The sequence below is a fragment of the Urocitellus parryii genome, chromosome 7 (genome assembly GCF_045843805.1).
Source record: "Urocitellus parryii isolate mUroPar1 chromosome 7, mUroPar1.hap1, whole genome shotgun sequence".
Lineage (NCBI taxonomy): Eukaryota > Metazoa > Chordata > Mammalia > Rodentia > Sciuridae > Urocitellus > Urocitellus parryii.
In genome coordinates, this window is record NC_135537.1 from 31,030,155 (window position 1) to 31,055,546 (window position 25,392).

The 25,392-nt window shown below is 29.8% G+C and overlaps 1 protein-coding gene across 4 annotated transcripts in view; it reads right to left on the reverse strand.

The window, feature by feature from the left end:
• The window catches only part of Oxr1 (oxidation resistance 1), a 114,293-nt gene that overhangs the window by 40,716 nt on the left and 48,185 nt on the right, over nucleotides 1–25,392 (reverse strand). For all 4 annotated transcript variants that reach the window (XM_077800437.1, XM_026384523.2, XM_026384522.2 and 1 more), the window contains exons 2-6: nucleotides 24,580–24,662; nucleotides 19,647–19,754; nucleotides 18,576–18,689; nucleotides 13,812–13,964; nucleotides 2,793–2,977 (exon numbers count right to left, since the gene is read on the reverse strand). In XM_077800437.1, coding sequence (XP_077656563.1) covers nucleotides 2,793–2,977; nucleotides 13,812–13,964; nucleotides 18,576–18,689; nucleotides 19,647–19,754; nucleotides 24,580–24,662 — 643 coding nt within the window. The remainder of the gene's footprint in view (nucleotides 1–2,792; nucleotides 2,978–13,811; nucleotides 13,965–18,575; nucleotides 18,690–19,646; nucleotides 19,755–24,579; nucleotides 24,663–25,392) is intronic.

Genomic DNA, 25,392 nt, shown 5'->3' on the forward strand with positions numbered 1-25,392 from the left:
TATCACTGAAGAGGTTTTTCAAAGAAGATAAAGTAAGTATATGTCTCAATAGAATATAAAAATTTTGATTTATTCACAAGGAGAAAGTAATCACATTCAATTTTTCAGTAACTGCTTAAGATTTGGAAAACAACAATATAAGATTTCCTTGAAAGGAATCAAAGAAAGTTTGATAACCTAATTCTGGCTGAAGCTAGAATTTTAAACTAATATTTACTCATTGATGGAGCATAGAAAATAGCTTAAAGAAAATTTCAATTAAAATGTTGTATCTTTTAATAAAGTAAGAATACATCCGATTTGTTATATACACACACAGCATTCATTTATATTCAAATAGGGGTTGAATTAAAATATAAGGTTTAAATAGAAGGCTTAAAAACAATCTCAACAGAACTGAGGCAAAACTATTTTCAGGAAATCTTTAAGCTAATAAATCCTAAATTAAAGTTGTAAGAGAACTTATTCAGGTAAAGAACTTAGACATTGGAATGAATGATTCATAATTGGGTTCAGCTTTACTTCTTTATTGCCATTTGTCTGGACAAACACTCATGTTCAAAGGCCATAGTTTAAGTTCTGGAAAAAAGTAAGTACACACCTTTTTTCATGAAATGTAAGTCAGCAATTTACAGTGATGGTTGTGGCAAATAGAAACTACATGAATTCTTAGTGGATACAGTATTAATATTTATACATATACAGTTGGAGGACAACCTAAAAACACTATAAATGGAAAGAATGGAAAGTAAGGTAACATAAAAATAGTTACTTCTCTGTATGGAAAAGTTGTACATCTTTTTATCTCATTCTCTTTCTTGCATTTATCAAATTATCTGTAATAAATCTGCATAATTTTTATAACTAGACTAAGTAAAAATTTTAAAATATTATTCAGTTGAAGTTCAATTTATATCTCTGCCTCTAATGTACTGGATTCATCTTTTAATTAACACAAGCATCTAACTTGTGTTATTTAATATACAATAGTGTCATCTACTGGTATTTCATTTAAATTGCATCTATGAGTTCTTGGAATCGGACACTAATTTTGAGAAATCTTACCTGTACATTAGAATTATAAGACCCTTAGGGTAAGAGATAAAAATAAGAGCCTAATAGGAAATACATTTAGGTAAGCGCTAAACTCTTCAGAGTTAATATGTTTAAAGACTAAACATTTATGCCAATGAAGCTGCTACTGTTTCAATATAGTTCCAGACAGTATCTCTGAAATCAACTTTCTAGAAAGTATAAAAAGACAAATCAAAATTTTCAAGGCATTTTTGCTACATATGGCATTATTCTGCAAATAATTTCATGCTTTGTTTATCTAATTTGGTGCCAAATATTCTTTTTCATTAATCTATATGGCAAGATTTAAAGATATTTCTTTCTGGAGGAATTTTTTTTTTTTTTAAGTTTGGATTTAGTGCATAGTCTTTCCACATGATACTCTAAATGACAAAACAGTGAACTGAAAGGAAAAAAGAGAACATCCTAGTAGAATAGACATTGTTCAGAATAAGATAACTCCAAAGTATCATAAAACAAATAGAAAAGTAGGACAACAAAAAAAAAATCTTACCAATGATTGTAAATATTCCCAAATATATCCTTCCTCTTTCTCTCTGAATCTTATTCTTTCGGTTTTCTCCTGTCTCATCCTGCCACCCACCCTCAATAATACTTAATTGCTGAATGTGATTCTGAATAATGATCTACAAACATAACCAATAGAAGAAGATGATGACACGTTCTAATTATCTGTGTCTATAAAGATTAATTTATCATGCCAAAATAATATGTGTGGTTTGGAAGGTATACTGGTGAATTTTCCAAGAGATTTTTTATTCTATTACACATATCCTAACAACTCATCTATTTTTAATCAGAGACAAAAACAATTGCTCCTTTCTCCTTTATAAATTTTGTGCCCAAGAGCCAATTTTGAAACAGTCATCATCACACCTATGAGTTCATAAAGGGATGGAAATATCAGTATTAGTCAAAGTGAAGCCAGTTTTTAAACTGTTGCCAAAGTAAAACACAGAAGGATAGGGAGGTTCTTTTCTACTACATATTAGTTTTCTTTCTTTCCATTTTTCATTATCTGTAGACCTATATTTTATCATTTTCTCCTTTTATTTCTCATTCCTCTTTTTCTCTCTGGTCACTAATTTAGTCAGCTTTCAAAATCTACGACACATCCCCATTTTATTGAAACATATAAATCCCTGAACAGTGTATTACAAGGTTAATGCTTCCTAATTATACAACTTTTAAGTTTTCTCCTTCACATTCTGTACTTTTTTGAAGAGTGCAAAACTAAAAATCAATAATTAAAAAATAAAACTATTCTGGTTATAGCAGTGTCAAGTATTTATTTTTGTGGCCTGTCCCACATCCTGCACCTCACTCACTCTTTAGGCCTTTTGAGGAAAATTTAAAAACGATCACTGACAATGATTATTCACAGAAGTAAGTCAGAATTCTAGATACTGTATCTAAATTAAAAAAAGAAAACTGATAAACATTGAATTAATCAGTACTATAGGTTACTTCTCAAATATCTGGTTCTTGACCAAAGATACAAACATAAACCTAAAATAATTGCTAACTGCTTTTGGTTGTATTAAGAATAATAGTTTTAATACTGCACATATTTTTGTTTCATTATTAATAAGATGAAAAGTACGTATAAAAACTATTAAATATTTTTAAGAGCATTACAACAGAATTCACTATCTAGATGTAAACAAATTGCAAAGGAGCAAAAATTTCACTCTTACATGGGTAAGGATTCCTTTATTTTGCTATCCAAAATTTCTTTGTACATTGCAGCTGACATCACCTCTTCCATTGGACACATGATGCCATATTCCTCACAGCCATTCTCTTGAACCAACGGGTCATTTTTATGTGGATCAAACATTATATTATTTGGAGTAACTAGCAGCACACCACTGACTGTGCCCTAAGATGAAAAAAGAAAATAATATTTAATCTTCAAAGTTTAAAATTTCAAAAATTCTAGCAAGATTTACTAACGGTCTTATGATATTCAGCTATCATACACACAAACACACACACACACACACACACACACACACACACACTAAATCATATATATGACTCAATAACTAGGACATTCTCATGAAAACATTTTAAATGACAATCCATTTTCCCAGTGAATTCTGCCTTTTAGGAGAGGTAGAATACAAAGAATATCATACTCCACCTAAAATAAACAAGCCAGGAATTAATTCTGCAAACTCAGCAAAATATTATATTATCATGTATCAGAAAAATAATTTCAGTAATGTAGAAAGGACTGTAAAGTACTGCAAAAGCACAAAGCTATGTTTAACCTTAATTTGCATCCTTCTTCCTGTGCTATTCCCTCACTGCAAGTATCAAATATAGTTTAATGTATACAGTGCAGACGCTATCAAATCATGTGACAGTTTAATCCATTATAAAAGGAAAAGAGCAAAATTTCTTTACAATATCTTTTTTTTAAAAAAATGACTGCTTTTCTCTTAATTCTGCTACTTCCAAGTTATGTAACTTTGGGAAGCAATGCCTTTGGGTCTAATTGTTTATTCACAAAATTAGACAGATTAGATGACCTCTAAAGTATACAATTACTTTTAATTTCACCATGAAAAGATATAAAATTTTAAACACATTTATATAAATACTGATACAAATCTGCTTTCTAGCCTATTTTTATAAACTAAATTTCACAGGCTGCTGATACCATTAATGTTAATTAATATTTACTGAATACTTCATATGTATCACACTTTTATATACTTGTTGTTCATTTGATCTTCATAATCGTATCTCTGAGATGGTAGAATTGTTTCTGTTTTGTAGATGGGAAGCCTAAGACTGAGAAAATCAAGACATGTTGACCTAAACAAGCAGGATTAAAAATCCAGATAGTCTGAATTCTTTACTATATTCCTTTGGCATATGGGTTACAAAATACAATCACTCCAAATCAAGTATGGAATATTCTTTAACTAGTATATTTTTTAGCTCTTATTCCACTGTGTTCTATATATGCAAAAATGAAGAGCAAAAAGAATTCTAAAAATCCTACGGTTACTTCAAAGCTGTCTTCCTTTTTCCTGAAGCTATTAAGGGAAAGAAAATCATAAATCTTGCTTGATTTAGTATCATACCCTTCTTCCAAGTCCATATTCAGTTCTGTGAGCTTACCTAGCTCAACTTTAAGAACATAAATAACTAAATTGTGGAAAACACTGTCATTAAGAATGACCAATGCCAAATTTAAAAAAAACCTAATGATGAATATGGTCATCCAAGAACAAGTTGGAAAAAAGTGTCTACATGTGTTACAGATAATTAAATATTTTCACTTATTATTATTTATAGTAAATGCATGTAATTGGAGAGAAGAGAATGTGCAGATACATTTTGGTGGATAAAGGGAATCAATCTGAAACTAAGCAGCGCTTCTTTTGGTCCAGACCATGAAACAACTAAGTAATCAGTAACTATGTAAAATAGCAGCTTATTTAACTTTTGATTCATATTTTAATTAGATTAATATATATTAATTTGTATTTCCGAAGTACATGCTGACTCAAGTCAATGAGACAGTAAAGTATGTTGTAGGGTTAGGGTTAGGGTTAGGGTTGTATTGCAAGGTACATCCAAAAAACATATAATCAAGACTACAGTAAAATGTAAAAAACCTTAAAGGTTTCCAATATCTCATATCTTCTCTTTCCTGTAGATTAAATTATTTCAGAAATTAAACCAAGCAATCAGCCAGAAATTTTTTTTAAAAAAGAGCAAATTTAAGGTTCTCTCAAAAACTTTAGGTCACTCTTAATTTTATGTTCATTGATTTTAACCAGATTATTTGGTTCACTAGCATAACATAAATTTTATCTTTCATCTTAAGAGTACTTTCTCAAAGATAATGCTAACTAGCTACACTGCAATAAAAGGTCCAATGTAATGATAACACTTTTAATTGTCCATGCACATTAGTACTATTGAAAACTCTATCAAAAACTATGCTACTACTTTTTAGATTAGAAGGGACTTCAAACCCCTTCTTACTAGATGGATCAATCTGCTGAAGCTAATTTCCAGGAATCCATGCTTATATGCTATTACTAAAAGGTGAATTCTTCAAGCTTTCTTTCCTCTGCAGCATAATCAAGGTTTCCATACTTGGCACTTTTAGAGGCAATCAGTCACATGCATTCTCTATAAATCAAGAGTTGACCATGAGAAATGTTTCTTCAGCTTACAATTCTTGAAAATTTCTTGAGAAAGTAATAAAAAATTCATTTGACCAAGATCCAATCTAAAATCATAAACTCACACTAATGCATTCCTTTTTTATTATTTTAAAATATTGACATATCATCATTATATTAAGACTGTTGTGAGCAAAAGATTTCCAATTAAGTATCTTCTTAATCCATGACTTTTAGAAACTTCAGACACAAATTATTCTTTAGTATTAACATTTTCGCTTTCTTATGTATAATTTCCTGGAATCTTTCAAGTAGAAATTATTTATATTCTAATATAAAGTCTATCTCCAAGAGAAAAGTCATCGTTTATAATAATTCAATAAATACCAAAAGATAAAAAAAGACTATGATTTAGGAACCCATCTCAGTTAATAGAAAAGTATACAATGATTTTTATTTTTATTTTTAAGTCCACAATAATTTAATCATTATAATTTTGATAAATTTCTATTATTTTATGTGAATAACTTTACTATAATCAATATGTAGGAAGATGAAAGAAGAAAATACAAATTGCAAAAGAAATAACAATATCCTGCTTACTTTCTTCTGTGCATTATAATAAAGAGAGCCAGACTCCATAAGAGATTATATTACAATAACATCAGGGAGCATAGTATTCTGGCTATTCTTAATCCTGCCAGTGACTTTATCTTTACTTTGATCCTTAAACAAAATTTTTATTTGTATATTTGCAAATAAATTTCTGCTTCAAGCCAAGAACTAATTCTCAGTATGAGATTTCTGGACATCTATAAAGGGTTTCCTTCAAGATTCTGAACAAGTACGTATTACTAACTATGCATAGAACAACTATCCAAGGATGAGAAAGGAGCACACAAAAGAAGCAAAAGCAACCCCCCAGAGGCCACAGAGTCAGGAATACTTTATATGCTTGTTAATCAGAGAGAAAAGCCTTGTATTAGTATAGGGCCTCAGAATATTCTGAAGAGTATTTTCTCAATAAAGGGAAAATCAGTCACAGATTAAAGGCTGCAGTAGTCTTGCCGAAAAAACTAACAACAAAAAAACTTTAAAACAGAACACGACAGGATTAAATTGTTTATAAGAAATTTAACCAAGAAAAAACTATAAAAATATTTACAGGAATACAACTGTATCCAAAAACCAGACACTAATCATGGAAAGAAACAGAAAAAAAATGACCCACAACAAAGAAAAAATTCAATTAACAGAAGATCCTGAAGTGAGACAAAAGAAAAAAATAGTACAAAAACTATTAAAACAATTATTATAATGATATTCTAAAATAGAGAAAAACGATGGTGCATGTAGGTGGAGATATAAAAAATAGACTTACAAAGATGAGACTTTCAAGATTGAGATGAAAATTACTCTGGAAAGAAATAACAATAGATCATACATGGGAAGAAAAACAATAGTTAATTTTAAGATATATAATAATTAAGCTGGGGCCAGTGGTATATGATTATAATACCAGCAACTGAGGACGCTAAGGAGGCAGATCCCAAATTGGAAGTAAGCCATTTATCGACATCCTGCCTCAAAATAAAATAAAATAAAAGGATGGGAGATATGAAGTGCCCTTGAGTTTAATCCCCAGTACTATATGTGGAAAAAAATATAGCAATTAAAATTATATAAATGAAAAGACAGGAAATATGTGAAAAGAGTTTCAGGGACCTCTGAGATAATGTTAAATAACCTGTGTGCCTAACTGGAGTTTTTAAAGAGATAAAAGATGGAAGAGAAAAGATATCTGAAGAAATATAGCCAAAAATATTCCAAATTTGACATAAGCTACAAGCCCACAGATATTATAAGTTAAATAAAGCCAAAGCAAATTAAATATAAAAAAGGCATACCATAATCAAATTGTTCAAAATTAGTAACAAAGAGAATAAAAGAAAAACTACATAATTTCTATCACAAAATACCAAATATAGAAACAACAGAAGACTTCTCTTTGGAAAAATAAAAGCCAGAAAATAGCAGAATTATAACTCACTGGATGTTGGAAAAGATGTACAACAGGACACAGAATGTTATAGGCTCAGTGGGAGACAGTTCAGCAATTTCTAATAAGCTAAACATAATCTTATCATACCATCCTACAGTCATGTTCCCTGGCATTAACCCAAATCAGGTCAAATTTTACATCCACGGCAATCTGTACATGACAATTAGCATGGCATTATTCATAAGTATAAAATTTGGAAAAGACTAGGATGTTCTTTAATAGGGAAAATTGCTAAATAAATTGTAATATAATAGCACAATGGAATGTTATTCAGCAATAAAAATAAATGAAATGTAAAGCCAGAAAAGTCGTAGAAGAATCTTAAATGCATATTGCTAAGTGAAAGAAGTCAATCTGAAATCCTATAATAATATTATTTGATTTCAATTACATGGCACCCTGGAAAAGATAAAAGTATGGAGATGGTAAAAAGATAATTAGTTACCAGGGGTTCATGAGGTCTAGAGAAGGGATAAGTAGGTGACACACAGGGGATTTTTAGGGCAATGGAACTATTCTATATAATATGGCAAGTATGGATACATGTCATTATACATTTGTCAAAACCTATAGAATGTTCAGTAGAACACAAGACTCAATTCTGTAGACTATGGACTTAATAATTACTAGTTCATCATTTATAACAAATATAGCACACAAATACAAGATGTTACTAATAGAGGTAAGGGGGTAAGAAGGAGAAAGTATATGTGAATTTTTTCTGTAAAATTCTTCTATCAATTTAAAATTGCTCTACAAAATAAAATCTATTATTTTTTTTTTTAAATCAACTGAGGATAAAAAGGATACAGTGGCAGAAAATAAAGGGATTAAGGATTCTTTTTTTAAAAGTTCATATATACACAATTTTGAAAAGATACATAAATATGACAGTATTATTTAAAAAAGAAGGGAAAACACTTTTTTAGATATTCAAACACTGAAAAAAATTATCACCAGTTGAATTTCACTATTTTTTAAAAATCTTCAAGCAGAAAGAAAAATGATACAAGACTGAAATCTGGATCTATTTTTTAAAAAAAATGGAAAGCAGAGAGAATGAAAAAGAAGTGGATAGATATAATAGTTTTTCCTTACTTTTAAAAGCAAAAATAACAATGCATTTGGAGTTTAAAACATGTAGAAATAAAAAGGTAGAACAATAAGAGCACAAATGTTGTGGGGGAAGGTGTGACAATACAGTTGACCCTTGACATAAAGAGTTTGAACTTCATGAATTCTCTTATGAGCAGATTTTTTTTGCATGTGATTCATAAAAATTTTTAAAACCTGGCAACTGAACTAAAAAAATTAACAACAACTGTGCCGTGAATGCATAAAATATTTGTATATAATAGTCTATTATTAATTACCACAATATACAGGAATCTTGTAAGTTAAAATTTTTCCAAAATTTAAATAAACACTTAATAGACAATACACAGCACCATTTGCACTAAAGAAAAATGAAAAAAAAGGAAAGATGCAGCATTAAGTCATAGAATATAAAACTAATTACAGTATATATGTATTACCCTAATAATTTTGTAGCCATCTCTCCCATTTGTATTATGGTGGGCTTAAGTGTTGAGGTTATCTGCTTCAAACACTGAAAATCTAACAAAAGAGGTAAAAGAGTTCTACAAATAAAACTACAAAACACTAAAGAAAAAAATTGAAGACCTTAGAAGATGGAAAGATTTCCCATGTTATTGGATAGGCAGAATTAATATTGTCAAATTGACCATACTACCAAAAGCACTATGGAGATTTAATGCAATTCCCATTAAAATCGCAATGACATTTTTCATAGAAAGAGACAAAGCAATCATGAAATTCATTGGAAAAATAAGAGGCCTAGAATACTCAAAGAAATCCTTAGCTAGAGAAGCAGAACAGGAGGCATCAAATACCAGACCTTAAATTATATCACAGAACTATAGTAACAAAACCAGCATCAAAACAGGCATAAGACCAATAGAATAAAAGACACAGAACAAACCCACATAAATACAGTTAATCTCATACTAGACAAAGGAACAAAAAATATACATCAGAGAAGAGAGACTTTTCAACATATGGTGCTGGGAAAACTTGAAATCCCCATGTAGTAGAACGAAATTTAACCCCTATCTCTCACCTTACACAAAATTCAATAATTCAACTCGAAATGGATCAAAGACCTAGGTGTTAGACCGAAACCCAGCGCCTACTAGAATAAAAAGTATAGGCCCAACACTTGAACATGTAGACTTAGTAATGGACTTCCTTAACAAGACTTCTAAAGCACAAGAAATAAAAGAAAAAAAATCAATAAATGGGATGGTATCAAACTAAAAAGCTTCTTCACAGCAAAAGATACAATCAAGAACATGAAGAGAGAGCCTACAGAATGGAGAAAATCTCTGCCATCCATCCCTCAGATAGGGTTTTAGTTTCTAGGATACACAAAGAATTAAAAAACCTTAACACCAAAACAAAACAAACAAACAAACAAAAAACCCCACAAATAACTCAATCAATAAATGAGCAAAGGAACTAAAGAGACACTCTGCAAAAGAAGAAATATGAACGGTCAACAAAGGTATGAAAAACTCTTCAACATCTCTAACAATTAGAGAAATGCAAATTAAAACTACACTGAGATTTCATCTCACTCCAACCATAATGGCAATTATCAAGAACATAAGTTAACATGTTGGCAAGATGTAGGGAAAAGGGTACACTCATACATTGTTGGTGGGGCCACAAATTGGTACAATCACTATGGAAAGCAGTATGGAGATTCCTCAAAAAAAAATAGGAATGAAACCACCATTTGACTCAGTTATCCCACTCCTTGATATATATATTCAAAAGAGTTATAATCAGCATACTACCGTGATACAGTCACATCAATGTATATAGCAGCACAATTCCAACAGCTAAGCTACGGAACCAACCTAGATACACTTCAATAGATAAATGTATAAAGAAATGTGGTTTATATACACAATGGACTATTACTCGGCCATAAAAAGAACAAAATTATGGCATTTTCTGGTAAATGGATGGAACTAGAGACTATCATGATAAGTAAAATAAGTCAACTCCAAAAAAATAAAAGGCCTAATGTTCTCTCTGATAGATGGATACTAACACACAATAAAGGAGGGAGGAAGAACAGAAGTTCATTAGATTAGACAAAGGGAAATGAAAGGAAGGAAAGGGGGATGAAAATAGGAAAGATAGTAGAATTAATCGATGTAACTTTCGTATGTACTTATATGAATACACCTAAGTGAATTTTACCATTGTGTACATCCACAAGACTGAGATCCATTATTACAATAAGATATATTCCATTCTTGTATAAATATATCAAAATAGATTCTATTGTTATGTATAACTAAAAAGAACCAATAAAAAAACAATGTGTTACATTAATCATCTCTACAGGAGTAGTGATCTCTCCAATAAATTATATGTGCCACTAAAATGAAATTTCTTGCAGTTCCCTTCACTTGTCTCACGATATATAATATAATAACACACAAAATATGTGTTAATCAACTGCTTGTGTTATTGGTAAGGCTTCCAGTCAATAAAAGGCTATTAGTTAAGTTTTTGAGGAGTCAAAAGTTATAGTGGATTTTCAACCACATGGGGAGGGGCAGTTTTAACTAACTCCTATGTTGCTCAAACGTGAACTGCATACTTTTATAACGTTCTTACACAATATGTTAACTAATTTAATATTATTTAAATTACATTATGACATATTAAAATATATACTGTAAATTCTAAATGAGTCACTAATAAAGTGCTATGGGTAATAAGCCAGCAAAGGAGATAACATGAAATTATAAAGTACTCAATGCTGCAGGGTGCAGTGGTGCATACCTGTAATTCTGGCAGCTGGGGAGGCTGAGGCAGGAAAATCAGGAGTTCAAAGCCAGCCTCAGCAAAAGTAAGGTGCTAAGCAACTTGGGGAGACCCAAAAAAGGGCTGGGGATGTGGCTTAATAGTTAAGTACCCCTGAGTTCAGTCCCTAGTACCAAAAACTAAAATATGTACATACATACATACATATTTAGGCTCAATGTAAAAAAATGGAAAAAGATAAAACATGGTAACACTTATTGAAAGGAAGCTGAAGTAGATATAATACTATTCCCAGAGTGGATTTCAGAGCCAAGAATATTACCAAGAATAAAGAGGGCTTTCATAATGATAAACAATTCAATTCATCAAGTCAATATAAATTCCTAAACATTATTGCACCTAATAGCAGAGTTTCAAAACACACACACACACCCCAAAAGAAAACTGAACTGCAAGAAGAATAGACAAATACACAATTACAGTGAGATATTTCTACATCTTTCTGTTAAGAAGAAATAGAACAAATAGAAAATCAGCAGGAATACTTAAGAACAACACTATATTTACAGTAAACAGGGATGAGAGGTGGGAGGGAAAGGGAGTGAGAAGGGAAATTGCATGGAAATGGAAGGCGATCCTCAGGGTTATACAAAATGTCATATAAGAGGTAAGGAGGGGTAAGTCAAGAGAATACAAATGGAAGACATGATTTACAGTAGAAGGGGTAGAGAGAGAAAAGGGGAGGGGAGGGGAGGGGAGGGGGGATAGTAGACAATAGGACAGACAGCAGAATACTTCAGACACTAGAAAGGCAATATGTCAATCAATGGAAGGGTAACTGATGTGATACAGCAATTTGTATACGGGGTAAAAGCGGGAGTTCATAATCCACTTGAATCAAACCATGTAATATGATGTATTAAGAACTATGTAATGTTATGAACGACCAATTAAAAAAAAAAAAAGATACAGTAGATTGAGTGTGGGACCCAAAGCAGACAGTATGGTTTAAATCCTGGCTCTGCTATTTATATGAGCCTTGTGCCTGGAGCAAGTCATTCAACTACAACTGCCTGAGTTTCTTTATATATACTATGGACACAATATCAGTATTTATATCCTAGAGTGGAGGAATGGATTAAATTAATTTATATATGTAAAAAAAAAAAAAAAGAACAACACTATCACCCAACTTGACTTACGTGATTTATAAAATATTCTACCTACAGCAGAATACACATTTTTTCAAGTGCACATTGAACATTTCTCAAGATATACTGTATTCTAGACTTTAAAACAGGTCTCATCAGTGGTATACTCTCCGATGGCATAGAATGAAGTTGGAAATTAGTAAAAGAAGATAACTAGAGGGGCTGGGGTTGTAGCTCAGTGGCAGAGACCTTGCCTCTCATATGTGAGGCACTCGGTTCGATCCTCAGCACCACATAAAAATAAATAAACAAAATGAAGACATTATATTCATGTACAACTAAAAAATATTTGTAAAAAAGTATCTAGAAAGTTCCCAATTTTGGAAATTAAAACAATCTAAAATATTCAATGGGGCAAAGAAGAAATCAAGAGAAAATATTTTTAAATGAATGAAAATACTACATTATCCAGATTCTGGGATGTAGCTAAAAGACTGCTCAGGAGGAATTTATGCACTAAATGTTTGTTATTTCAAATAGTTCATGAATTCTGACTCTAGGTAATGGTTCTCATGTATGCCTGCAAAGTCAGTATCAAGTTATAGTCATTTTCCAAGTAAAACCTGGAATTTATTTTTCAATTCCTTTGAAAATTGGAAGTTTTTCCTTGAAAAAGCAGCCAGGTATGGTAGATAAAACAGATTCAAACTATGAATTCTGACAATAATGGAGAAACCTTGGCTATGTTAATCTTTTCTGATTTTTTTTCCTATGAAGAAGAAATAGGACCTCCTATTTCACAAATTATTCTGAATTGATCAATTAATTAGTATACCTCAAGTCATTCTGACATATAGTAGGTACTCAATAAATAGTTTTCTTCCCATTTATGTGTTATAATAACTTTACAAAAGTAGTATTTCAAATAGTACTCATTAATGATCTATTTTTTCTTACATGCTTCTTGAAACATTCTAGAAATAGTAATTAACTGCATTTTATAGTGAATTTATTTGTACTCCATTACCTTTAACAATTGTAACAGACCACCAGACTTTAGGTTATGTGAAAAGACCATGCTGACTCAAGCTAGGAATTATCTCAAATGCTTTTAAATTTTTTTTTTATTTTTTAGTTGTAATTGGACACAATACCTTTATTTTATTCATTTTATTTTTATGTGGTGCTGAGGATCGAACCCAGGGTCTCGCACACAAATGCCTTTTTAAAATATTCAGGTATTTGGGGCTGGGGTTGTGGCTCAGTGGTAGAGTGCTTACCTAGCATGCATGAGGCACTGGGTTTGATCCTCAGCAAAATGTAAAAGTAAAATAAAGACATTATGTCAACCTAAAACTAAAAATATATTAAAAAAAATATTCAGGCATTTGCTAATGTTGGTGAGAAAAAATGTAAATGGCAAACTGTCATGTTTTAGTTAATAAATTAGGCATGATTAAAAGTTTTCTCTAAAATGTCATCCATTACCTTGCCATTGGTGATATATTTGCAATTGATTTTAAGAAATTTCTCAGTAAATGCTTCTTCTTCCTCAGAAGTTGAAGATACCACTCGTGCAGGTCGAATACCAGTAAAATTTGATGAAGGAGTTGCTTCTTTTGGATGGATTACATCAATATTCTTTAAAAAAGAAAAAAAGGCACTTTAGAAAACTAAATAATAAACACATCATGAAAGTCAAACGAACAGTTCTTCCCAATGTACTGTTCTTTCCTACTATATTCTGGAGGTTAGCCCAAAATGTTCTTATATAAAAAAATTATAATAATAGTGTTGTTTATGAAAACAATAGTAAAGATCTCAAATACAACTTAAACATACACTTCTAGTGATTTCTTAATCACACAGGCACACATACAAAATATGTAAATAAAAACATGCATAATCATCAGGAAAACATTAAAAACTACATTACTTGTACTCTAACCCCCACCAGCACCCACAGTGAAGCGTTTATTAAAATATTGTTCTTCACAAGATTGTACAATACCCATCCGGTTTTGGGAGTAGAGAAGAGGTGAAAAGCTTGTATTTGTTGCCTAAATATACAGTAAAATGCATTCATTGGAATACCATTAAATTTCAAACTACAAAGTTTGGTTAGATTATAGTTTAAAACTTTTGGTGCCATGAACCTTTTGCAGAACAGCCTATGAATGTGTTCTCACAATGTAATTGAATGGTTCAAATAAAATGTAAAAGAAAAAACCATTACTGATATATAATTATCAAAACATTTTTAAAAACAAACTGAAAATTAGTGCATACGTTTTTAATACACTAACAAGACTTAATTATAAATAATATAATGTGTAATTATAATGTTGAATATAATTGTTGTTCAATTACTGAAAACCACATTTTGTGATGTTTACAACAGGAATAAAGTGATCTGAAAATATCTATGCATTATATTGAGGAGAATGCCACAGGTATGCCTATTATTATATATTTGCCATTTAAATTCTTATTTATTCATAATCTTAATTTTAAAAATATCTGACTACACTTAAAATTTTTATATCCAAGTTCTCAGACCCTTTAAATCACTACACACAATATCCTCCTACAGAAATTCAATATTCACTTGAACACTGTAAGAAGGGTAGATGGATTCCCTTTAACCTTTTTAAAAAATATGTCCACAGAGGCATTTATTTCATACTTTATGAATAAATGTAACTGCCTTATGAACAGTTTTCATAGTAGCAATACTTCTCAGATTTCAGTTAAAATCTGTCACTTTGTAACTTCTAACTAATAGTTTTAATTTGGATTTTAGAAATAATAAAGAAGACTGCCTTCTCTTCTGTCTCATAACTGAGATATTGGAAAAGACAGCAAGCCTTACAAAACTTTTTCTAACCTAATGAAGAAATGTAACTTCTTCAACCCATATAGAGCAGACTTTTTAAAGGAAATTTACACTCAGCTAAATTCTGTAAATGGACAAATGAGTAAGATGAAGCTGAGATGCAAATCCATGTTACCAACACATGTTGCCAGTAAGTTTAACTGTTACACTATAAACCTTCCCTTTCAAATCTTCCATCAAATGACTGCAAATATGCCAAGAGAAAAATAGCTGATGTTGAACCACCAGAAAGGCCCAATGCAAGCTGGCAGAAAGCTATCAACAATTTTATGACTGCTCAATTACTTCCAAATTAACAATAATATTATTATGTAATATGTAACCCCACTCACAAGACAAGACAGATATAGATATCTGAAAGTACATTATCAAATACTTCCTTAAATGAAAATAAACCACGCTGAACAACATGATCTCCAAGGTTCCCTAAAAGGATATAATTCTATAACTCAGTATCTACAAAAATTCTGATTTTTCAGTGTAATCCTATTACATGAGTTAGCTTGCAAATGCTCAAAATATAGCACAAAAAAGATGATTTCTTTCAGAAAGGTCAAAGTTGTTCAGAGGAATTATTATCAGACAGTATTACAACTTACATAAATTTACATTATGCAGTGTATAAGTATCTCAAAGTAGCTAGTTTTGACTGATACTTAGAGATGTGATTCTTAATACAATTGTTTGAAGCTCATTTGAGGACTTTCTTATATTTCTCTGTGTAATTTTGTTTCAGCCAATGGAGAAGGAAAGGTCCTTAGAAATCCAGACATATAAATATCTATCTAGCCCCGATATTGCCCCATATATTCAAGTGTGAAAAAGCGAAGTATTACTAGGACAAATTGTTGAAAAAGCTGAATCAGAGTAATTTTTCATGTGATAACTACACATTATTAAAAATATAATTTATATAATATTACCATAAGTCACTACCATAAACTAATAACTCCAAATTCTTCACTTGCCTTCTTGCCTTGGTTTTATTGTGTTTTTGCCCCTTTGTGGTTGAAAATTTGTAGAAATGTTCTCTAGTAACACAGAGGTAACACACAGGAAGTTTGTGGAGGAAAAGCCATACAGGCAGAAATACCATCAGTTTTCATACAACATATATATGCTAAATAACTTAAAAGAAAATGTTTAATATTAAAGCAATGTATGTTAATTTCTTTGTTTAATATGATATATAATGAGTACCATTTACTTCCTATACCTTTCAGAATTTATTGCATTCAATTTCTTAGAATCAAGAAGTTGAGAATGCTAAAAATCAAAATCCAAAATAAAATACAAAAAAAACAAAAAGAAAAATAAATGCAATTGTAACAACACCATTAGTGTTATACAAGGAGCTTTGGATCTGGCTTTCAGTTTTCTAACAACCTGGTTAAATGCAAAGCAAGATCAATTTTTTATTCTAATTATGGAAGTGATGCATCCATTTAGAATCTAGAAAAAAACTGTTGCTCAGTACTTCAACCATTTCTTATGATGTTGAAAATACAGGAATTTCTTGTATATAAAAGAATTAATTTCTTAAAATCTAAATAAATAAAAAGCCATATTTTAAAGTTCTATTTTATCAGATATTAAACATAAAATTCTGTTCTAAAAATTTAAGACCAAGCCATGATTCAGGCATAATATATTAAAAGCACATAATAAAATATAATTCCCAAATAAGTTGTTGAATTTAAGATAAGCTAAAATTTCAAAGTTAAACTATATATAACATATAAGTATTATATATTACAGTTTATTTATTAATCATATGTTTGTTTGGTACTTATATTTACATAACTTTATTATAATATGTAAGCTTTACATTTAATAAAGTACATATAAGTTGCAGATATTTGGATATTAGGATTTAAATTCAAAATTAAAGTTAAAATTCTAATTTACATAGTATAAAAAACAGGTATAATACATTTTTATATAGTCTTAAAATAGTAGATATTACTGTTTAGAAATTATAAGTTTAAAAATACATAGAAATACAAAGAGAAAGATGAGAGGTTATGACTTATTTAAGTATGGCTATGTGAGAGCAATTCTCAGAATGGGACTTGATATGGAAATATTCCTAATCTGAAATCTGAAATGCTCTTAAAATCCAAACTTTTCTGAGTACTTCCATGAGGCCACAAATGGCAAATTCAGCACCTGATCTTAGATGCAGTAAAAACTATGGCACACTGAAAATACTGTATAAAATTACCCTCAGGCTACATGTCCTAAGGTATATGTGAAACACAAGTGAATTTTGTTTAGACTTAGATATCTCAATACATATATGGAAATATTCTAAAATAAGAAACCTGGTCAAAAGTAGAGATGCTCAACCTATACATTCCTTTTGGGTGACTGCATTCTAAAGTACAAGGTTTCCATACTGACACAAATAAGATACAACAAGTAAGCACTGGAAAAAGACCTCACATCTGTCTCTTTCTCTCTTATATACATGCACAAGGGAAAAAGTCCTTGATAAAATAGTTATCAATAATAACATTTAATTTACTCTATAAAAAAAGAGGAATATGATGAAATAATAGGGATCAAAAAAATCAAAAAACTTAAAAATGAATAAATGTAGGCAAATTAATAATTTGTGTTTTGTTACCATTTTGGTACTTGGTATCCTAAACTTTATTTGCATGCAAATTGAAGCAGAGAAGAAAAATGAGCCACAGAAAGATAACAGGGCAACAAGGAAGATTTCCACACAACAATCTAGCTATTTAATGGAGACAGTATCATATGCAAATACTAGGTCATTATGAAAATGAAAAAGTATGATTGGTATTAACTTATATAGGAAAGGCAAAGAAAAATATAGTTCCTTTCAGAGAGTTTAATCAAAATTATTACATAGTCTCTTCCTGGAAATTTGTTTGAAAATGTAACTTACATACAACACTCATTCCTTAGATATGCTAGATAAATTAATCCATAATGTTATACTCAAAAGAATGATTAAGTTCATAAGTTGTTTTTAAAAGGCAGTGTATCAAAAAATGTAAGTTTTCCAAGTACTAGTATATGCATATTCACAGAAACAAATAAAATTCAAATTGGATATGGACTTCTTATTGTGATACTCTCATGTATTATGTAAAATTCCTTTCAATATTAAATTACATGGAGTTGATGAGCACCTTTGGATGATCACCACCAAAAGAAAATCAAATTTAATAAGAATATTTACGTAAAAAATTAAAACTTGCCACTTTAATTAACAAAAGGTACACTCTTGTTTTAAACATAGTCAAAGTAGAATGAAAAAACATGATAAATGTATACACAGTAATATTTCTTCATAGCCATCATGAAAAAGCAGAGATACTTACAGTGGTCTTTTCAAATTCGGCTTCAGATGATGTTGGTGACAGAGGACTTATGGGACTTAGAGATGGCGAACTCTCAACACTGGACACATATTCAGGATCAGGAACATATAAAACCTGTAAGAAAGCAATCACATAAAGATGAGTCAAACTGAAATGTTAATAATCAGATGATGTCCTATAAGCAAATACAATTATCAAAATAGGAAAAAAATAAAACTTTCAGATTATAAGAATATTTTTTTACCATAACAGGTCTATGGAGTAAAAGTAAAAGATATTTAAAAATAAATTTAAACACATTTGATAAGCATAGTACTGACACATGGTGGGGAAACAATAATTTTCAAATACTATAGGTATTCATCTTAAAGGCAATTTGGCAATAGTATAAAATCAAAATCAAAATTAAAACTGCACATATCTCTTTGACCTAGCCATTCTACTTCCAGAATTTACCCTACAGAAACATGAATAAAATTAAATATGCATAAGAGTATTCATTGTAGCCATGTTAACATTAGCAAGACAAAGCATACTGTGACTGAACTGATATACATCAGTATGCACACATGAAAAAATCTGCTGTGCTTAAATAGAACATTTTCCAATGAACAATAATTAAATTTAAAATGAAAAATGAAAGCCCTAAAAATAAAAAAAAGAAAATACTTCTAAAAGTAGATGTGACCTGGTAACTGGAACTGGCTGCTTTTGAAAAGGAAATTAATGAGAAGGAAGCATACATTACCATTAAAAATGTTGAAATTTTTTAATCTAATCCATGTACTACTTAAATACTTTAGAAAGCTCTTTAAAATTATATTTGAAAAGATAATTTAGAATTATTTTTAGTATATATTAAAAAAACTCAGAAATAAATGACAATTTTGTAGAAAATTGAACAATCTGACAAGATCTGTTCCAATCCTAAACCATCCATGTATCATACATGATTTGTTCAAAGCATTCATAAAATTATTCTTATTACATTTTATATATTATAAACTACTAGCAATAAATACTTTCTACTTAATGATTCTAAATATCAACACTTTTAAAAGAAGGTAATACCTGTCCAGTAACAACTGCTCGGGAGAATAATTTATTTAACTGAACAAGCTCGTTGGGCGTTGTATCAAATTTCAGGGCTATACTATTCAAAGAATCCCTTGATTCAACCTGTTTAAGAAAAAATATAATGAATCATTTTAATCTGTTAGAACAAAAACTACATTATAATGTTTAATGAATATTAACATATCTATAAAGCAATCTTAAATTTGATTAATAAAAGGAATTTTTATCTTTGGAGACAGCTGTCAAGAAATATTATGTTTTGTTAACAAATAATCTAAACTTATTATAATATAGAGTATATGCTTATCATAATACATGTGGACCTCTAATTCAAGCTATTTCAAAATATCAAATACAATTTACAAAACATAATGTGTACTTTACAAAGTCATTAAAATACTATATTATTCCTTTACATAGTTTCTAAAATATATGGAACTTCTAAAAATATAATCATTGTATTTTGGCAAAGTATACCTATATTAAAATAAAAATGCCATTTCTAATGATTTTTCTGTATATATTCTGCCATTTATATGTAAAAGTAAAATATTTAAATCAAACTTGATCAGTCTTCTTTTGAATTAATATAATTTCATGAACATATTTAGATAAATTATAAACAATGGAATTTTACCAATCAGACTTAAAAAACTCAACTGATCTGTCAATATATTCTATTGAAGTCCTCCTTGTGTAAGGCATTTGAAGAGAACACAACTAAGTGCAACTAAGTGGTTTTAGTCTAAAAAGAATTTATAATCTGATTGGAAAACAAGATAGATAAAAATGGTTATATTAAAGATGGAGAACAATTTACAACAGAACAGCAAATGCAACTGAAAGTTTTGAGTACAGACAGTGTACTATGTACTCCAAAATTGTCCAGAAAAGGGTAAAACAAACACTTGAAGGAAAGTTTTAAAACAAACACTTGAAAAAAGGGATACACTGTGAGAAATTGAGAGAAGTAATAGAACTTTCAAAGTGAAGATGTGTAAGTTGATTCTTGAAGAAGGGGCAAGAATAAGAGAGAAAAACAATTTTAAAATGAAGGTAACAGACATGGTTAGGAGGTATAAAAATATAAAGCACATTTGTGAGATATCTCCTCTTCCTCCTAAACCATCCAGAGAATCTTCATGAAGCACAGATTTTTAAAAAGGTTATTAATTAGAATTAAAACTCTTAAAAAGCACAGGATTGAAAAGGCATTTAGAGGGGCTGGGGATGTGGCTCAAGCAGTAGCGCTCTCGCCTGGCGTGCCTGCGCCCCGGGTTTCATCCTCAGCACCACATACAAACAAAGGTGTTGTGTCCGCCGAGAACTAAGAAAAAATAAATAAATATTAAAAAAAAAAAAAGGAAAAGGCATTTAGAATTAGGTTGAAGAAAAGTTGGAAAGTCAGAAAAAGAAGACGATGTGTTTTAAATAATAAACATAATATTTTCTTTACTAGCTTTTATAAAATGAAATTTATGCAAAATAATGATCTATCTCTGCATCCCCCATCTCATCTACACAATGAACTACTTTTATTGAAATAATATAAGTTCTCTGCAACAAAGTTATTTTGTAGTAACATCTATAAGTTTACATAGGACTCTCATATAATCATAACTCTTAATCATATTACTTATTTTATCCTCACAATGTCTATAAACTAGGATAACTAAGATTAGTAAAAAAAAACACAAATGGTTATAAAGCAAAGGAATTTGCTTATGTGGCACCTTATGATATTATGGCAACAATCTAGGATTAATGGGACAAGAGAATGGATACAGAAAAATCAATATAACACTATTGCAGATTAGGTTTAAGGTAACAAAATGTAAAGAAATAGATCAAGGTACATAATTTTCAACTAAGTTTAAAGAGTTTTTAATTTATAGATTAAATGGAGTTTTTATAGTAATAGTAGTAGGACAGGAAAGGAAATGTGAATAAGCAACCGATACTGACTCTAAAAATTCCAACCTAGATAAATAACAGACTGAACAGAAATAAGAAAATCTGACATTATTCAAGGATGGAAGAAAAAAAGGTTTGCTATACTTTTTAAATATGACATGATACTAGGAAATGTAAGCACCCCAAAAATCAGGAGTAGAAAAAGTCTGACCTTACTCTAAGTAGCTCATATAGTAAAGTTATTAAACTCTGCAAGTAACAAAATGAACATTAGAAAAAATGAGAAAAAACAAGGGACCACTCATATTTGGAATCAAGAAGAAACGAACAGCCAGTGACGTAGATGGAATATATAACCAAAATGATAGCAAGAATACAAGGGCAATAAAGGATAATGATAGTAAAATATAGTACAATTAGTTTCAAGAATAAAGTAGGGTTCTAGGAAGAGAAAATAGAGACAGAAGGAGAGGATATAGCTGAAGATAACTAATGACTGACAATTTTTCTGGAATGTAAGAATGATGATTCCTTAGACTGAAGAGATACAATAAACAAAAGACAAATAAAATATGCTATATATAAACTTATTGATGCCACTACAGAACTATAAAGACAAAGACAAAACTTTAAAAGTAACCTATAAACAAAAAGATTGCTTAAAAAATAAAATAACAACAGAGTACACAGGACATATCTATTAATACTCATTGTCCAAAGACTGGCAGAAAAATAACTATCAACTTACAACTACAGACAGCTAAATTATGAGGAATGAGAGTTCAATAAAGATTTTTTGGTATATAAACTGATTTTACAGCTTCAAGTTCTCACTGAAAGCACTTTTATAGACCCTCAGAAAGAAAAGTAAAAGTAGAAAGAATGATGAACAGGAAACAACAAGAAAAAAAGGTCACTGTGTTTGATAATTGGAAAGGCATTTCAGTAGAAAAATATAGGAATATTAAGTTATTAAAGGAAAAAATATATATATCATTTTTAAGTTATACTTATAATTCCCACTGACAGTGATTTTATTCTAATTTTATAACTAAACTGACACGCATATGTGTACAAATTATATATATGTGTAATGTACATATATATATACACACACACATATATGTACATATACACACACATATGTAGACATACATGATTTTAACTCTAAGGTTACCTAAAGTACAGATTGATTTTATTTACACTATATACAAAAGGTTTGTAAATATATTTAAGGTAGATCATAAAAGTAGGAGATTATAAAACAATAATCTCTTTCTTAGTTTTAGAAATATATGATTCTTTTAGAATCTGGAATATGGAAAACATAAAATGAAAAAAAAATAAAGCTCTAAACAAACACCTGTTAGCTGTTTAATATGATTTCCAGCAAATACTTGATTTTCCAAAGGCAATTTATAATGTTAGAGGAGAGGATTTTAGGTTTCAATTAACCTTCTCTACAAAAATAATGGTCTTAATTTTAATTTTACCACAGATACTCAATTACTTTGATTACAAAGAATGGTAAATTCCTAAGTTCAAAATTAACAAAAATTTTACAATTCTTCACAATCATGATTACATGTTTAGATTTTTTATACCGTATAACAATAATTTGATGTCTTAACATAAGGAATACATCAAATTATTTTATTCACTCTTACTATTTAAACTTACTCTCTTTTCCATCATGCAGGTTCAAGCATACACAATTTTAAGTTTTATAAAATGCTTTACTAGATTCCTTTTGAAAGTAGTAAATTAATTCTACCTTTAATTAACTGGTTTCTAACCTTTAAAAAGTAAACCAAATATATCTGATATTGTCAATTATATATTACATGAAAATTGAATATAACTCAAAATTTTGACAATTTGTTTATCTTTATGGATTCATGGAAAATAACCAAGAGTCATACTGTCAAGTTTCATGAAGAAACAAATGCTATATTAACATTTTAAATCACTATTTTCTTCATAATATATTAGAAAAGCATAAAATAAAATTAAGCTCAGGGGGCTGGGGCTGGGGCTCAGCATAAGCACACTTGCCCAGCATGTGTGAGGCACTGGATTCAAATTCTCAGCACCACATATAAATAAACAAAATAAAGGTCTATCAAGAAGTAAAAAAAAAAATTAAAAATTAAACTCAGCTAAAATAATTTCTTTACAACATGTCAAAATATCTAAATAAACAATTATTTACACTCCACCAAATAAGCAGCACACCAAACACCAAAGTCAATTTCTCACTTCAGTTTTCTATAATTGAATCAGAAATGGAAAAAAAATGATAGCAGGAAGATTTGATTGTCACTTCAATAACAGAAAAAAAAAACCTCCACTTGCATAGCTGAAAAATCAAACTAAATCTATCAACTTATCTTTTAAGTATTTTTTTTAGTGGGGTGGGTAAACAGGGATTGAACTCAGGGGCACTTGGCCACTGAGCCACATCTCCAGCCCTATTTTGTATTTTATTTATTTAGAGACAGGGTCTCACTGAGTTTCTTAGTGCCTCAATGTTGCTGAGGCTGGCTTTGAACTCTCGATCCTCCTGTCTCAGCCTCTTGAGCAGCTGGGATTACAGGCATGTACCATACCACCAAGGTCTTTTAAAGCATTTTATCTGTCATTAACATTATCATTAGCACTACTGGAAACATAATGATAGTCACATTTCTAGAAAAAGCAAATATTTTCCTAAAAGTCTAACCTAATAGAATTATTAAAGCATAAGAACTTTGATTCACAGTTAAATTATCATTAATATTAAATTTAATTTGGTGGAAAAATATTTCATAGCTCATAGTAAATTTTCTTATTAAGGAAAAATAATCCTAAAAAACTTAACTGTTATTATTAATAAAAGTTATCCAGAGGGAAGTACAGATTTTTTTTTAAATAAGGCAATTAACAATCCTTGCCATATGTGTAGCATGAACAGAAACTGTCTTAAAAAACATAATTTCAAAGTTAAGTTCGTTTTTTAAAAGCAACAACTTACAGTATACTCAATAGTCCCTTTAGGTTTCTGAAAAGACATCCGTCTCCCATCTTTCTTGTCTAGGGTCTTTTTTTGGCCAGTGTCTGTAAAAAAAAAAAAAAAAAGAAAAAAATGAGGCAAAAATCCTATTAAGTTCATTTTCCTTTCAGAGTAATGTAAAGAAGTGCTGAATAGAACTCACTGGGCAGATATCTAATTCACAAATAATACAGCTTGCTCCCTGGGACTCCCTGCTCTGGAGAAAAAAAATGACTGTAAAAAAAAAAAAAAAAAAAAAAAAAGGAACTGACCAATACAAACCACTATAGTAATTAGAAGTCAATTCAAAACATAAATAACTGTCAACAGAAAAATTTATTAAGTTATTAAACACTAGATTATGGGTCATTATTTCTACATTATAATAAGATAATTTGAAAGACATTTTAAAAATATATTTGAAGATATATACATGTATATGCTTATGTATTTGTGTATGTGTGTGTATGTGTATATATACAAGTCTTATAGAATCTTCTCTAAAATACAATAATATTGTTATTTTCCTTACTTACACAGTGAAGTAAATTAAGGTTTGCTTTCATACATGAAAATTTCACGTATTTAATTTCAGTTTATGTATCAATTATTTTTCATTTGCTTATCATGACATTTCATTTGAATATTTCCTTATCATTAACATTAAGCTAACTTGTTTCAGTTTAAACTTTATACTAGGCTTAACCTTATCCATACTTCAATGCAATTAGTACAATGATTTATTAATTCTACTCTCAACTAAACACTTAAAAATGAATAAAATGGAAATTTCTA